Source organism: Bombina bombina, chromosome 3 (assembly GCF_027579735.1).
Source record: "Bombina bombina isolate aBomBom1 chromosome 3, aBomBom1.pri, whole genome shotgun sequence".
NCBI classification, from domain to species: Eukaryota; Metazoa; Chordata; class Amphibia; order Anura; family Bombinatoridae; genus Bombina; species Bombina bombina.
The window spans coordinates 645,510,348-645,524,553 of NC_069501.1; the positions used below are offsets into that span (position 1 = coordinate 645,510,348).

Genomic DNA, 14,206 nt, shown 5'->3' on the forward strand with positions numbered 1-14,206 from the left:
TTGCGAGGACCAGGTTCATACGGTTTCAATCAGACAACATGACGACTGTTGCGTACATCAACCATCAGGGGGGAACAAGGAGTTCCCTAGCGATGGAAGAAGTAACCAAAATTATTCTTTGGGCGGAGTCTCACTCCTGCCACCTGTCTGCTATCCACATCCCAGGAGTGGAAAATTGGGAAGCGGATTTTCTGAGTCGTCAGACATTGCATCCGGGGGAGTGGGAACTCCATCCGGAAATCTTTGCCCAAGTCACTCACCTGTGGGGCATTCCAGACATGGATCTGATGGCCTCTCGTCAGAACTTCAAAGTTCCTTGCTACGGGGCCAGATCCAGGGATCCCAAGGCGGCTCTAGTGGATGCACTAGTAGCACCTTGGACCTTCAAACTAGCTTATGTGTTCCCGCCATTTCCTCTCATCCCCAGGCTGATAGCCAGGATCAAGCAGGAGAGGGCGTCGGTGATCTTGATAGCTCCTGCGTGGCCACGCAGGACTTGGTATGCAGATCTGGTGAATATGTCATCGGCTCCACCTTGGAAGCTACCTTTGAGACGAGACCTTCTTGTTCAGGGTCCGTTCGAACATCCGAATCTGGTTTCACTCCAGCTGACTGCTTGGAGATTGAACGCTTGATTTTATCGAAGCGAGGATTCTCAGATTCTGTGATCGATACTCTTGTTCAGGCCAGAAAGCCTGTGACTAGAAAGATTTACCACAAAATTTGGAAAAAATATATCTGTTGGTGTGAATCTAAAGGATTCCCTTGGGACAAGGTTAAGATTCCTAGGATTCTATCCTTCCTTCAAGAAGGATTGGAAAAAGGATTATCTGCAAGTTCCCTGAAGGGACAGATTTCTGCCTTGTCGGTATTACTTCACAAAAAGCTGGCAGCTGTGCCAGATGTTCAAGCCTTTGTTCAGGCTCTGGTTAGAATCAAGCCTGTTTACAAGCCTTTGACTCCTCCTTGGAGTCTCAATTTAGTTCTTTCAGTTCTTCAGGGGGTTCCGTTTGAACCCTTACATTCCGTTGATATTAAGTTATTATCTTGGAAAGTTTTGTTTTTAGTTGCGATTTCTTCTGCTAGAAGAGTCTCAGAATTATCTGCTCTGCAGTGTTCTCCTCCTTATCTGGTGTTCCATGCAGATAAGGTGGTTTTACGTACTAAACCTGGTTTTCTTCCAAAAGTTGTTTCTAACAAAAACATTAACCAGGAGATTATCGTACCTTCTCTGTGTCCAAAACCAGTTTCAAAGAAGGAACGTTTGTTGCACAATTTGGATGTTGTTCGCGCTCTAAAATTCTATTTAGATGCTACAAAGGATTTTAGACAAACATCTTCCTTGTTTGTTGTTTATTCAGGTAAAAGGAGAGGTCAAAAAGCAACTTCTACCTCTCTCTCTTTTTGGATTAAAAGCATCATCAGATTGGCTTACGAGACTGCCGGACGGCAGCCTCCCGAAAGAATCACAGCTCATTCCACTAGGGCTGTGGCTTCCACATGGGCCTTCAAGAACGAGGCTTCTGTTGATCAGATATGTAGGGCAGCGACTTGGTCTTCACTGCACACTTTTACCAAATTTTACAAGTTTGATACCTTTGCTTCTTCTGAGGCTATTTTTGGGAGAAAGGTTTTGCAAGCCGTGGTGCCTTCCATTTAGGTGACCTGATTTGCTCCCTCCCTTCATCCGTGTCCTAAAGCTTTGGTATTGGTTCCCACAAGTAAGGATGACGCCGTGGACCGGACACACCTATGTTGGAGAAAACAGAATTTATGTTTACCTGATAAATTTCTTTCTCCAACGGTGTGTCCGGTCCACGGCCCGCCCTGGTTTTTTTTAATCAGGTCTGATATTTTATTTTCTTTAACTACAGTCACCACGGTACCATATGGTTTCTCCTATGCAAATATTCCTCCTTAACGTCGGTCGAATGACTGGGGTAGGCGGAGCCTAGGAGGGATCATGTGACCAGCTTTGCTGGGCTCTTTGCCATTTCCTGTTGGGGAAGAGAATATCCCACAAGTAAGGATGACGCCGTGGACCGGACACACCGTTGGAGAAAGAAATTTATCAGGTAAACATAAATTCTGTTTTTACCTCAAAAGTTCCTCAGTACCCACATTCCATTGTAAAGGATTTCTAAGCAGCATATTAGTATGTCTGTCCCGATACAGCCGAATGGATGAGCCTTGTGCACTCTCATGTGATTTCCCTATTCAGTGTAAGGAAGTTTAAATGAAATCTCATGAGAGTTAAGTGAAATCTCATGAGATCACAGTAAAAGCGTTCATGACCTCAGCACTGCTGATGCTGATTGGCTGCTGTTCATTTCTTAATTTTTTTTTACCTGCAACTGGGAGCAGCGGAGTATAACTTTTTACACAGAACTTACTCTGCTGAGCTGAGGTGATTGTGAGGTAAAATATCTGTATTTTTTACATAGAGATGCTCAGGTGATTTTCCTGTCAGCTTTTTACAGTTATACTGCATCAGTTTCAAGTGATTTAGCATATGAGTATTATGTCCCTTTAATATAATTTATGACTAATTTGTGCTTTTCCCTGGGACCACAAAAATTTTGGCTCACATTATTAGTTCTTCTTTTTTCACGTGCGCTGTAAAAACTAGTGCAGAGGGATATTTGGGGCCCATATGCCACTAGCTGAGCTGGCCATCTATGTTGTAGCTGATAGTGTGAAACTCTTTGTTAGCTTTGTGATGTCAGGTTATACATTTGCCAAAAAATGAATTTTAATGTCAACGCACCCAAATTAAAAAAGAAAAACAATATAAAATGTCAACTCAAAAGACAATAAGGCCCTCCCAGATGGGTTATTCACATGGCAAAATCCTAAAAATAATCATAAAGTGATGTACTTATAAATATACAAGCTCTATTGTGGTGCAAAACAATATAACAGTCTTTGGCTGAATGACAATAAAGTTGAAGTTTAAGGCCTTGTTTAAAGGACAAAAACAAAAAACAATGGAGCTGTGGAAGAATATAGCTTTCATATCATTGAAGAGGGGTGTGGAAAATTATCTGCTCATGTACTTTTCTTATGTTATTTTTTGTTGAGGACATTACAAGATAGATTTATAAAAATATAATGAAACTTGAAGTCATGTCAGATATTAAATCATATTCAGCATAGTAAAATGTATTTGAAGACGGAGTTCAGTCCTCTTTTTGTTGTCCCCTGTGGAGAGTTGGTCACTCTTGGACCTATTGTTGATAGTATGGTCATTGTTTTTGCGGTTTGGTTATCGCCATTAGGAACTAACAAACAATGGGTGAGAAACAAAGTCCTGCATCATGAAGTTACATGGGCAAATCTGATTAATATGTATGATGCTTAAAATGAGACAGTAACAACAATAAACTTTGTAAAAATATATCTTGCTTGTGTTTTTTATAGCTTTTCGGGTTGGTACTAATCTGCATGGTAAAGATACCACTGCTGTTGATAATGACGCTGACGCACTGCTTGCGAGGGGGGTCTGTCCTGGTGGGCATTTATATCTGTCCCTGCATCTGATTAAATAGCACTCGGAGTGTTGGTGTGGTTAATAGTAGTGGAGTGAGTGTTTTGTGGGGTGACAGGGCTCAGCAATGACTCTTCCCATATGAATCTTGCGTCTGAGAAGGTAGCTACTTTGTTACGGCGAAGGTAGCTACTTTGTTACGGCGAAGGTAACCGTATTTTTCCAAGGAGAATAATTCATCTACCTCATCTGTCCACATAGTCTTGGTAGGAGTAATAGGGGTTTTTCAATTTGCTCATGTACTTTTTAATAGTCTGTATTGTTTGGTGAGTTGCTGTTATGGAGAGCCAAGAAAATGTCATTGCATCGTTATGGTGCATAAAACAGGACAGACTAAAATGGATAATAACAGCATGCCAATGTATTCTACAGTTTCTTCTCTCTAATTATAGTTTTATAGCTATTACATATACATTAAAGACTGTCAGCTACATGATTAATAACTACAAAGTCAATAGTTTGAAAAAAAGATAAATAGACAGTGATTCCTGGCTTTATTGATGTTTCTGTGCATTATGTGTGTATATAAATGTTTTAAGTAACAGTCAAGCCATTTTGTTTCATGCAAAATACATCTGCATTTTAGATTAAACAAACAAAAAATATCTGATAAAAAAAAATCCCAGTCCAAAGAAGTTTAAATCTAGAATACAATTGCATTGTGGCAAATCTAATGTGGGTTTGTGTGTTGATAACAAATTAAAGGGACAGTAAACCCAAAAATTTCCTTTCATTATTCAGATAGAGAATACAATTTTTAAAACGTTTCCAATTTACTTATATTATCAAATGCGTTTTGTTCTCATGTTATTCTTTTTTGAAGGTATACCTAGGTAGGTAGCATGCACATGCCTGAAGCACTACATGACAGGAAATAGTGCTGCCATCTAGTGCTCCTGCTAATGTATAACATTGTTGCAAAACTGCTGCCATATAGTGTTGTGGACACACACTCATGAGCCTACATCCCAGCTTTTCAACAAATGATAACAAGAAAACAAATCAAATTTGATAACAGAAGTAAATTGGAAAGTTGTTTAAAATGATATGCTCTATCTGAATCATGAAATAAAAAATTGGGGTTTTATATCCCTTTAAAGGAACTTGGCTGGAACAGTGATAGAGGAGGGGGAGGGTTCCTTCCTTTTTTTTTTTTTTCCCCTTTTACTAATCAGAGATGGACAGGTACACTTGGATTGAATCCTACTAGGACTATACTATCACAAAAATATAATCTTAATAAAACATCTAGTTTAAACTATACGGGACTCAACAAATTAGAAAGGCCTGCCTACCCCTGACGTGGACGGCACTAACGACATAATTTACATGGGAGCTGAGTACCCCAGAGAGATGCTAGGGGTTGGGCGTCCTCACCGCTAGCTCTAGAATCAGAATATTTGCATTGTACTTGATCTGGATTGTTGTAAGAAGAATTATATAATCTTAAAATCTTCTAAAATGTATGTTTATTGTTTTATTATAACATTTAAAAAACAAAGTGAAGGTTGCAAATTTGTCTTTTTCTTTTCTGTGCTCTTTATTGCAGCCCTGCATGGCACAAATCTTGAACTGTATCTCCTTCACTTTGTTATAAAATAAAGAATTAAAAAAAATGAAAGGGATAGGAAAGTCAAAATTAAACTTGCATGATTCAAATAGAGCATGTAATTTTAAGACACTTTTAGATTCACTTCTATTTTCAAATGTGCTTTGTTCTCTTGGTATCCCTTATTAAAAAAGTATTCGCTCATATCATACACTAGTGGGAGCTAGCTACTGATTGGTACCTTCACATGTTTGTCTCTTGTGATTGGCTAACTAGATGTGTTCAGCTAGCTGCCAGTTGTGCAATGTTGTTCCTTCAGCAAAGGATAACAGGAGAATGAAGCATATTTGATAATAGCAGTAAATTGGAAAGATGTTTAAAATTATATGTTCTGTTCAAATCATGAAAGAACATGTTGGGGTTTCCTGTCCCTTTAAGTGTTTAAGAAAAAGCCTATATCTATTTACTTATGTATTTATATGTTTGCTTTGTTTTTTTGTAGCGGATTTTGGCTTTGCACGGTATTTACATAGCAACATGATGGCTGCTACATTATGTGGGTCTCCTATGTACATGGTAAGTGGTATTTCCATGTTTTATTGTATATGTCTAAACTCAGCTTTGCTATTGCTGCTTCTCACTGATGACTGTAAAGTTTATAATTCACTGCACAATTTGTTATCACACACATGGGCTTGTAGACAGGCATGAGCTTTTTTTTTATTATTACAGATTATGCTTCACCAACAAGACTGAATACTACTCTATAGTAGGGATGTCAGGTGTTCAATATTCTTTAAGTGGGAAGTCCAGTATTTTATCAGGCTGGACACTTACATGTCCCTAGATCAGAGCTTTCCAAACTTCTCATGTTGGTGACACACTTTTTAGACCTACATCATTTAGTGACACAGTAATTCAGTTGTACTAGCAAACAGGAGGTTAAACTAACTTGTTTTAAGGGATACGGACACGTACATAAATTATATAATAGTGAAATGTATTTACAAGTAACAGTAAGTATGTGTGTGCAAGAATTAAAAAAAAGTTTAATATCACCAATAGCTACTTACTATTTTAATGGGATGTATGAGGTTGATGGGATGAACACAGTTTCTGAATATTTTGTGGAATATTAGATAAAGACACTCGCATTTTATCATCAAGCATTTTTAAGCTTCCACTTCCTATCCATATATCAAGAGCAGGAGCAGCAATGCACTACTGGGAGCTAGCTGCAAAAAAAACCCCAGACTTCCGCTCAGCATTTACGCTGCCGCCCTCAGAGCTTGGCGCGCCCGATTGACTACTTCCCGCGCTTCAAACACACTGCTGTCCCACTCACATGCAGTCACGAGCCAATTAAGGAGACTACACATGCAGTCACGAGCCAATTGAGGAGACTACACGTGCAGTCAGGAGCCAATGTGCCGCCAATGGGAATAGTTTCAGTTACCACTGAGCTGCGCCAATAGGTTAAGATGATCTGTGACCCTCCCTAGGTATTAATCACGTGTCAACCATGTGATATGCATAGCAGGCAAGCGGAAAGTCAGTAACCCCCCCCCCCAAAAAAAAATTAAAATGTAAAAAAAAATTGTGCTGAAGCAGGGACACACCTACACACTGCTGCCGACACACTAGTGGGTCCCGACACACAGTTTGGAAAGCATTACCCTAGATGTACATATGGAGCAGAAAGAAGTGAGAGCAGTCAAAGGGGGGTCAAAATTACTACGGTATATTGCATGTTACTGCAGCCAAGGGGTAAAATGACTGCTGAGTTGTGAAAAAAAATACATTGTGGGACCAAGAGTAGAGGTTTATGGAGGGCATTGTGTGACCACCTTCTACAATTATTACCAGCCACTTATAGTTTGTTCATTATTTTTGTGGAGGACATCTGGCAACAATACTCTTGAATTTTCTGGCAAAAAAAAAAAAGTTTTCTTCTCTTGCTTTTCTTCTACTTCATATCTTGGTCACTCCATCTATTTCTCTTACACATATCTTTCCTATTTCTACAATCCGATACTGGTAACACAGAACAAAATGCCCACATGTATACCCACATAAAGGATTATTAATGCAAAAAAAGACTCGTTATAGTTGGATCTAACTTCACATGATTATCCCTGGAATATTAATTGTATTTGTTCTCTTCCCCTCTATATATATATTTCTAGACCCTATTTGTCAAATTATAAGTTTTATTACTCTTAGACATTTTAACAGATTGCGGGCTAGATTACAAGTGGAGCGATATCGTGCAGGGTGTGTTATTTTGTGCTCAGCCTCACGCAAAATGTACAATCTGGTATTACAAGTTGATGATTAAAATATTAGCCAAACCAAAGCATTCTATTAGATTAGCAACTTTTTTAGAGCAACCTATGCTTTTAATGAAGGGCACAGATAGGTACTAACACCTTCATTGCGCTCGTATTAAGTTGTGAGTTAAGTGTTTTACTTGTACTCAATCCAAAATGCTGCTTTAAAATGTAGCTGTTTTTAAGACCTTAAGTAAATGATTATTTTTTTGCTAGTTTGCATAAACAAATGAAAATGCTATGGAAATAAATTATGTAAGTTATATTTAGTTTTGATACAATGGTTTCATAATGAAAAAAAGTTTTTGTGGTGGAAACAATTCAAGGGGTGGGACTGGGGAGGGGTCAAATGTGTATATGTGTCTTGTATGTATAGATAGATAAATATATAGATAGATATATAATGTCTGTGTATGTATGTGTGAAGTGTTTTATGCTTAATGGGACACTCAAGTCAAAATTAAACTTTTATGATTCAGATAGAGCAAGCAATTTTAAACAACTTTCCAATTTACTTCCATTATCAAAATGTGTACATTCTTTTTAAATTTACACTTTTTGAGTCAACAGCTCCTACTGAGCATGTGCAAGAATTCACAGAATATATGTATATACATTTGTGATTGGCTGATGGCTGTCACATGATAGAGGAGTGGAAATAGTCATAACTTTGAAATTTGTCAGAATTTTTTTTACTACTTATTTTAAGCTCCGACTAAGGCCCCAAAATTCAAATCATTGACAGACTGTCGAGAAACTGCCTCGTCAGTCTCGCAGCTGGACGGTCTGTAGAGATATTAAAAGAAAAGGGGCGTGTCCCAGCAATGCCGGCGAGTGGCGATGTCTCTCCCATAGAAGTCAACAGGAGCGTTATGTCACGACCCACTTTGCCAACATCTCTGCTTGTCGGCATATTGTTGGAGGGGGCCGTATTTGAAGTGTGCCTACACGCCACAGACCGTAGACTTACTGAAACTAAAAATAGTTTTTGTGTAGACACACTCCAAATATTGCCGTGGGGACCTAAGGTTTATTACACCAACACTAACTACCTCAGGCGATGTAGTTATCAGCTGTCAAGAAAAATATGGCCGCTACCCTACTCACAACCTGCACTTTGCTGATTCGGACATATCAATTTTTTGTCAATGTGTCCAAATCAAAGCACAGGCTACTTCCACTCACACGCCACGCTAACTCCCCTGAAGCCTATATCTACGTCACGCCTAACCTACACTCCCCCTGCACTGGCCATCTAACTCCCCCTGACCGCCTACGCCTATGTCACGCCTAGCCTACACACCCGGAAAGGCTATCTAAGTCCCTAATACTGCCTACACTTACGTCATGTCTAACCTACACTCCCCTGGAACGCCCCAGCTAACTCCCAAATACGCTAAAATGCTGGCAGCCAACCGCTGAACTCCGTGGCCTGGAACTCAGCGACAGACCAGCATTGAGCTCCGATCTGTCGCTTCTTAAAAGGGGTGCCGATTGAGCAGAGTTCAGGGGTTCAAGTTGCCCTTTTAGTATGTTGTCGGCAATTTGATGAGGCACCTAGGGATACCACTTGTTTGGGGGTGCTACCTTCTAGGAGGAATGGGGGACACTTCAATTCCAATCCCCCATTTCTCCCAGAAGGTAGAGTAGAGATTTCTCTTGTTAAGTGTGTTCAGTCCACGGGTCATCCATTACTTATGGGATATATTCTCCTTCCCAACAGGAAGTTGCAAGAGGATCACCCAAGCAGAGCTGCTATATAGCTCCTCCCCTCACATGTCATATCCAGTCATTCTCTTGCAACCCTCAACAAAGAAGGAGGTCGCGAGAGGAGCTGGAGTTTTTTACTTAATTATTCTTCAATCAAAAGTTTGTTATTTTAAATGGCACCGGAGTGTGCTGTTTCTCTATCTCAGGCAGTATTTGGAAGAAGAAACTGCCTGCGTTTTCTATGATCTTAGCAGGCGTAACTAAGATCCACTGGCTGTTCTCGACATTCTGAGGAGTGGGGTAACTTCAGAGAATGGGAATAGCATGCGGGGTCTCCCGCAAATGAGGTATGTGCAGTACAATATTTTCTGGGAATGGAATTGACTAAGAAAACACTGCTGTTACCCGTATGATGTAAGTACAGCCTTAAATGCAGTAGTAGTGACTGGTATCAGGCTGATAAATGTATGCACAGTAGAGTTATTTTCTAGGGACTAGAATTTGACTGAAAGAATACTGTTAATACTGATATAATGTGTGAGCCTTAACTGCAGTAGAAGCGACTGGTAGCAGGCTTAGTAATAACTTTACACAGCATCTGAAATGTTGTTTTTTAAAACGTTTACTGGCATGTTAATCGTTTTTTGAGGTACTTTGGTGATAAATCTTTTTGGGCATGATTTTTTTTTTCCACACGGCTAACGTATATTTCTGCATAGAAACAGTTATATCAGGTCTCCCACTGTTGTAATAGGAGTGGGAGGGACCTTTTTTTAGCGCCTTGTTGCGCAGTTAAAATTCTAGCACAGTCTTCCTGCTTCTTCCTCTTTGATCCATGACGTCTCTAGAGAGCTCAGGGATCTTCAAAATTCGTTTTTGAGGGAGGTAATCAGTCACAGCAGATCTGTGACAGTGTATGACTGTGATAAAAGCGTTAAATCATAAATTGATTATCCGTTTTTTTGGGTATTGAGGGGTTAATCATCCGTTTGCTTGTGGGTGCAATCCTCTGCTAATTAATACATTTAAAGAATTGTTGACTATAACTGAACTAGTTCTTTGTTCTTCAATTGTGTTTTTTAAAATAAGCGCTGCAGCGTTTTTTATATTGCTTGTAAACTTATTGAAGTAATTTCCAAGCTTGCTAGCTTCATTGCTAGTCTGTTTAAACATGTCTGATACAGAGGAATCTGCTTGTTCATTATGTTTAAAAGCCGATGTGGAGCCCAATAGAAATATGTGTACCAATTGTATTGATATTACTTTGAATAAAAGTCAATCTGTACCGATAAAGAAATTATCACCAGACAACGAGGGGGAAGTTATGCCGTCTAACTCTCCTCACGTGTCAGTACCTTCGTCTCCCACTCGGGAGGTGCGTAAGATTGAGGCGCCAAGTACATCTAGGCCCTTACAAATCACTTTACATGATATGGCTAATGTTATGAAAGAAGTATTATACAATATGCCCGAGTTAAGAGGCAAGCGCAACAGCTCTGGGTTAAGGACAGAGCGCGCCGATGACACGAGAGCCATGTCTGATACTGCGTCACAATTTGCAGAACATGAGGACGGAGAGCTTCATTCTGTGGGTGACGGTTCTGATTCGGGGAGACCGGATTCAGAAATTTCAAATTTTAAATTTAAGCTTGAGAACCTCCGCGTGTTACTAGGGGAGGTGTTAGCGGCTCTGAATGATTGTGACACGGTGGCAATCCCAGAGAAATTATGTAGGCTGGATAAATACTATGCAGTACCGGTGTGTACTGACGTTTTTCCTATACCAAAGAGGCTTACAGAGATTATTAGCAAGGAGTGGGATAGACCCGGTGTGCCCTTTTCCCCTCCTCCGATATTTAGAAAAATGTTCCCTATAGACGCCACCACACGAGACTTATGGCAGACGGTCCCTAAGGTGGAGGGAGCAGTTTCTACTTTAGCCAAGCGTACCACTATCCCGGTGGAGGATAGCTGTGCTTTCTCAGATCCAATGGATAAAAAATTAGAGGGTTACCTTAAGAAAATGTTTGTTCAACAAGGTTTTATATTACAGCCTCTTGCATGCATTGCGCCTGTCACTGCTGCAGCGGCATTCTGGTTTGAGTCTCTGGAAGAGGCAATTCGCACAGCACCATTGGATGAATCTTTGAGCAAGATTAGAACCCTTAAGCTGGCTAATGCGTTTGTTTCGGATGCCGTAGTGCATTTAACCAAACTTACGGCTAAGAATTCCGGATTCGCCATACAGGCGCGCAGAGCGCTATGGCTTAAATCCTGGTCAGCAGATGTAACTTCTAAGTCTAAACTACTAAACATTCCTTTCAAAGTGCAGACCTTATTCGGGCCCGGCTTGAAGGAAATTATTGCTGACATTACTGGAGGTAAGGGCCACACCCTTCCTCAGGACAGGGCCAAATCAAAGGCCAAACAGTCTAATTTTCGTGCCTTTCGTAATTTCAAGGCAGGAGCAGCATCAACTTCCTCCGCTCCAAAACAGGAAGGAGCTACTGCTCGTTACAGACAGGGTTGGAAAGGCAACCAGTCATGGAACAAGGGCAAGCAGGCCAGAAAGCCTACTTCCGCCCCTAAGACAGCATGAAGACAGGGCCCCCTTTCCGGAGACAGATCTAGTGGGGGGCAGACTTTCTCTCTTCGCCCAGGCTTGGGCAAGAGATGTACAGGATCCCTGGACGTTGGAGATTATATCTCAGGGATACCTTCTGGATTTCAAAACTTCTCCTCCACAAGGGAGGTTTCATCTGTCAAGGTTATCAACAAACCTAGTAAAGAAAGAGGCATTTCTACAATGTGTACAAGACCTCTTAGTGATGGGAGTGATCCACCCAGTTCCGCGAACGGAACAGGGGCAAGGGTTTTATTCAAATCTGTTTGTGGTTCCCAAGAAAGAGGGAGCCTTCAGACCAATCTTAGACTTAAAAATCTTAAACAAATTCCTAAGGGTTCCATCGTTCAAGATGGAAACCATTCGGACCATCGTACCCATGATCCAAGAGGGTCAATATATGACCACAGTGGACTTAAAGGATGCCTACCTTCACATACCGATTCACAAAGATCATTATCGGTACCTAAGGTTTGCCTTTCTAGACAGGCATTACCAGTTTGTAGCTCTTCCCTTCGGGTTAGCTACGGCCCCGAGAATTTTTACAAAGGTTCTGGGCTCACTTCTGGCGGTACTAAGACCGCGAGGCATAGCGGTGGCTCCGTACCTAGACGACATTCTGATACAAGCGTCAAGTTTTCAAAATGCAAAGTCTCATACAGAGATAGTTCTAGCATTTCTGAGGTCGCATGGGTGGAAAGTGAACGTGGAAAAGAGTTCTCTGTTACCACTCACAAGGGTCCCTTTTCTAGGGACTCTTATAGATTCTGTAGAGATGAAGATTTACCTGACTGAGTCCAGGTTATCAAAGATTCTCAATGCTTGCCGTGTACTTCACTCCATTCCAAGCCCATCAGTAGCTCAGTGCATGGAAGTAATCGGCTTAATGGTCGCGGCAATGGACATAGTGCCATTTGCGCGCCTACATCTCAGACCGCTGCAACTATGCTAAGTCAATGGAACGGGGATTACTCAGATCTGTCCCCTTTGCTAAACCTGGACCAGGAGACCAGAGATTCTCTTCTCTGGTGGTTGTCACGGGTTCATCTGTCCAAAGGAATGACTTTTCACAGACCAGATTGGACGATTGTAACAACAGATGCCAGCCTACTAGACTGGGGAGCAGTCTGGAACTCCCTGAAGGCTCAGGGATTGTGGACTCAGGAGGAGAGACTCCTCCCGATAAACATTCTAGAATTAAGAGAAATATTCAATGCTCTTCTAGCTTGGCCTCAGTTAGCTACACTGAGGTTCATCAGATTTCAGTCGGACAACATCACGACTGTGGCTTACATCAATCATCAAGGGGGAACCAGGAGTTCCCTAGCGATGTTGGAAGTCTCGAAGATAATTCGCTGGGCAGAGTCTCACTCTTGCCACCTGTCAGCGATCTACATCCCAGGCGTGGAGAACTGGGAGGCGGATTTTCTAAGTCGCCAGACCTTTCATCCGGGGGAGTGGGAACTCCACCCGGAGGTATTTGCTCAACTGATTCGTCGTTGGGGCAAACCGGATCTGGATCTCATGGCATCTCGCCAGAACGCCAAGCTTCCTTGTTACGGATCCAGGTCCAGGGACCCGGGTGCGGTGCTGGTAGATGCACTAGCAGCCCCTTGGGTTTTCAACATAGCTTATGTGTTTCCACCTTTTCCGTTGCTACCTCGACTGATTGCCAGGATCAAACAGGAGAGAGCATCGGTGATTCTGATAGCGCCTGCGTGGCCACGCAGGACCTGGTATGCAGACCTAGTGGACATGTCGTCCTGTCCACCATGGTCTCTACCCCTGAGGCAGGACCTTCTAATTCAGGGTCCTTTCAACCATCCAAACCTAATTTCTCTGAGGCTGACTGCTTGGAAATTGAACGCTTGATTCTATCAAAGCGTGGGTTTTCGGATTCGGTTATTGATACATTAATACAGGCTCGGAAACCTGTTACCAGAAAAATTTACCACAAGATATGGCGTAAATATTTATATTGGTGTGAATCCAAGAGTTACTCATGGAGTAAGGTTAGGATTCCTAGGATATTCAGGCCCATTTATCAAAGGGCTTGCGGACCTGATCCGACACTGCGGATCAGGTCCGCAAGACCTCGCTAAATGCGGAGAGCAATACGCTCTCCGCATTTAACATTGCACCAGCAGCTCACAAGAGCTGCTGGTGCAACGCCGCCCCCTGCTGACTCGCGGCCAATCGGCCGCCAGCAGGGAGCTGTCAATCAACCCGATCGTATTCGATCGGGTTGATGTCCGGCGATTCCTGTCCGCCTGTTCAGAGCAGGCGGACAGGGTTATGGAGCAGCGGTCTTTAGACCGCTGCTTCATAACTTGTGTTTCTGGCGAGTCTGAAGACTCGCCAGAAACACGGCCCTTCAAGCTCCGTACGGAGCTTGATAAATGGGCCTGATAGTCTTTTCTACAAGAGGGTTTAGAAAAGGGCTTATC

At 41.8% G+C, this 14,206-nt stretch overlaps 1 protein-coding gene across 3 annotated transcripts in view; it reads left to right on the forward strand.

Moving 5' to 3' along the window:
- ULK2 (unc-51 like autophagy activating kinase 2) overlaps window positions 1–14,206 on the forward strand; it is a 439,206-nt gene that overhangs the window by 254,604 nt on the left and 170,396 nt on the right. For all 3 annotated transcript variants that reach the window (XM_053707357.1, XM_053707358.1, XM_053707359.1), the window contains exon 7: window positions 5,599–5,672. In XM_053707357.1, the coding sequence (XP_053563332.1) occupies window positions 5,599–5,672 (74 nt within the window). The remainder of the gene's footprint in view (window positions 1–5,598; window positions 5,673–14,206) is intronic.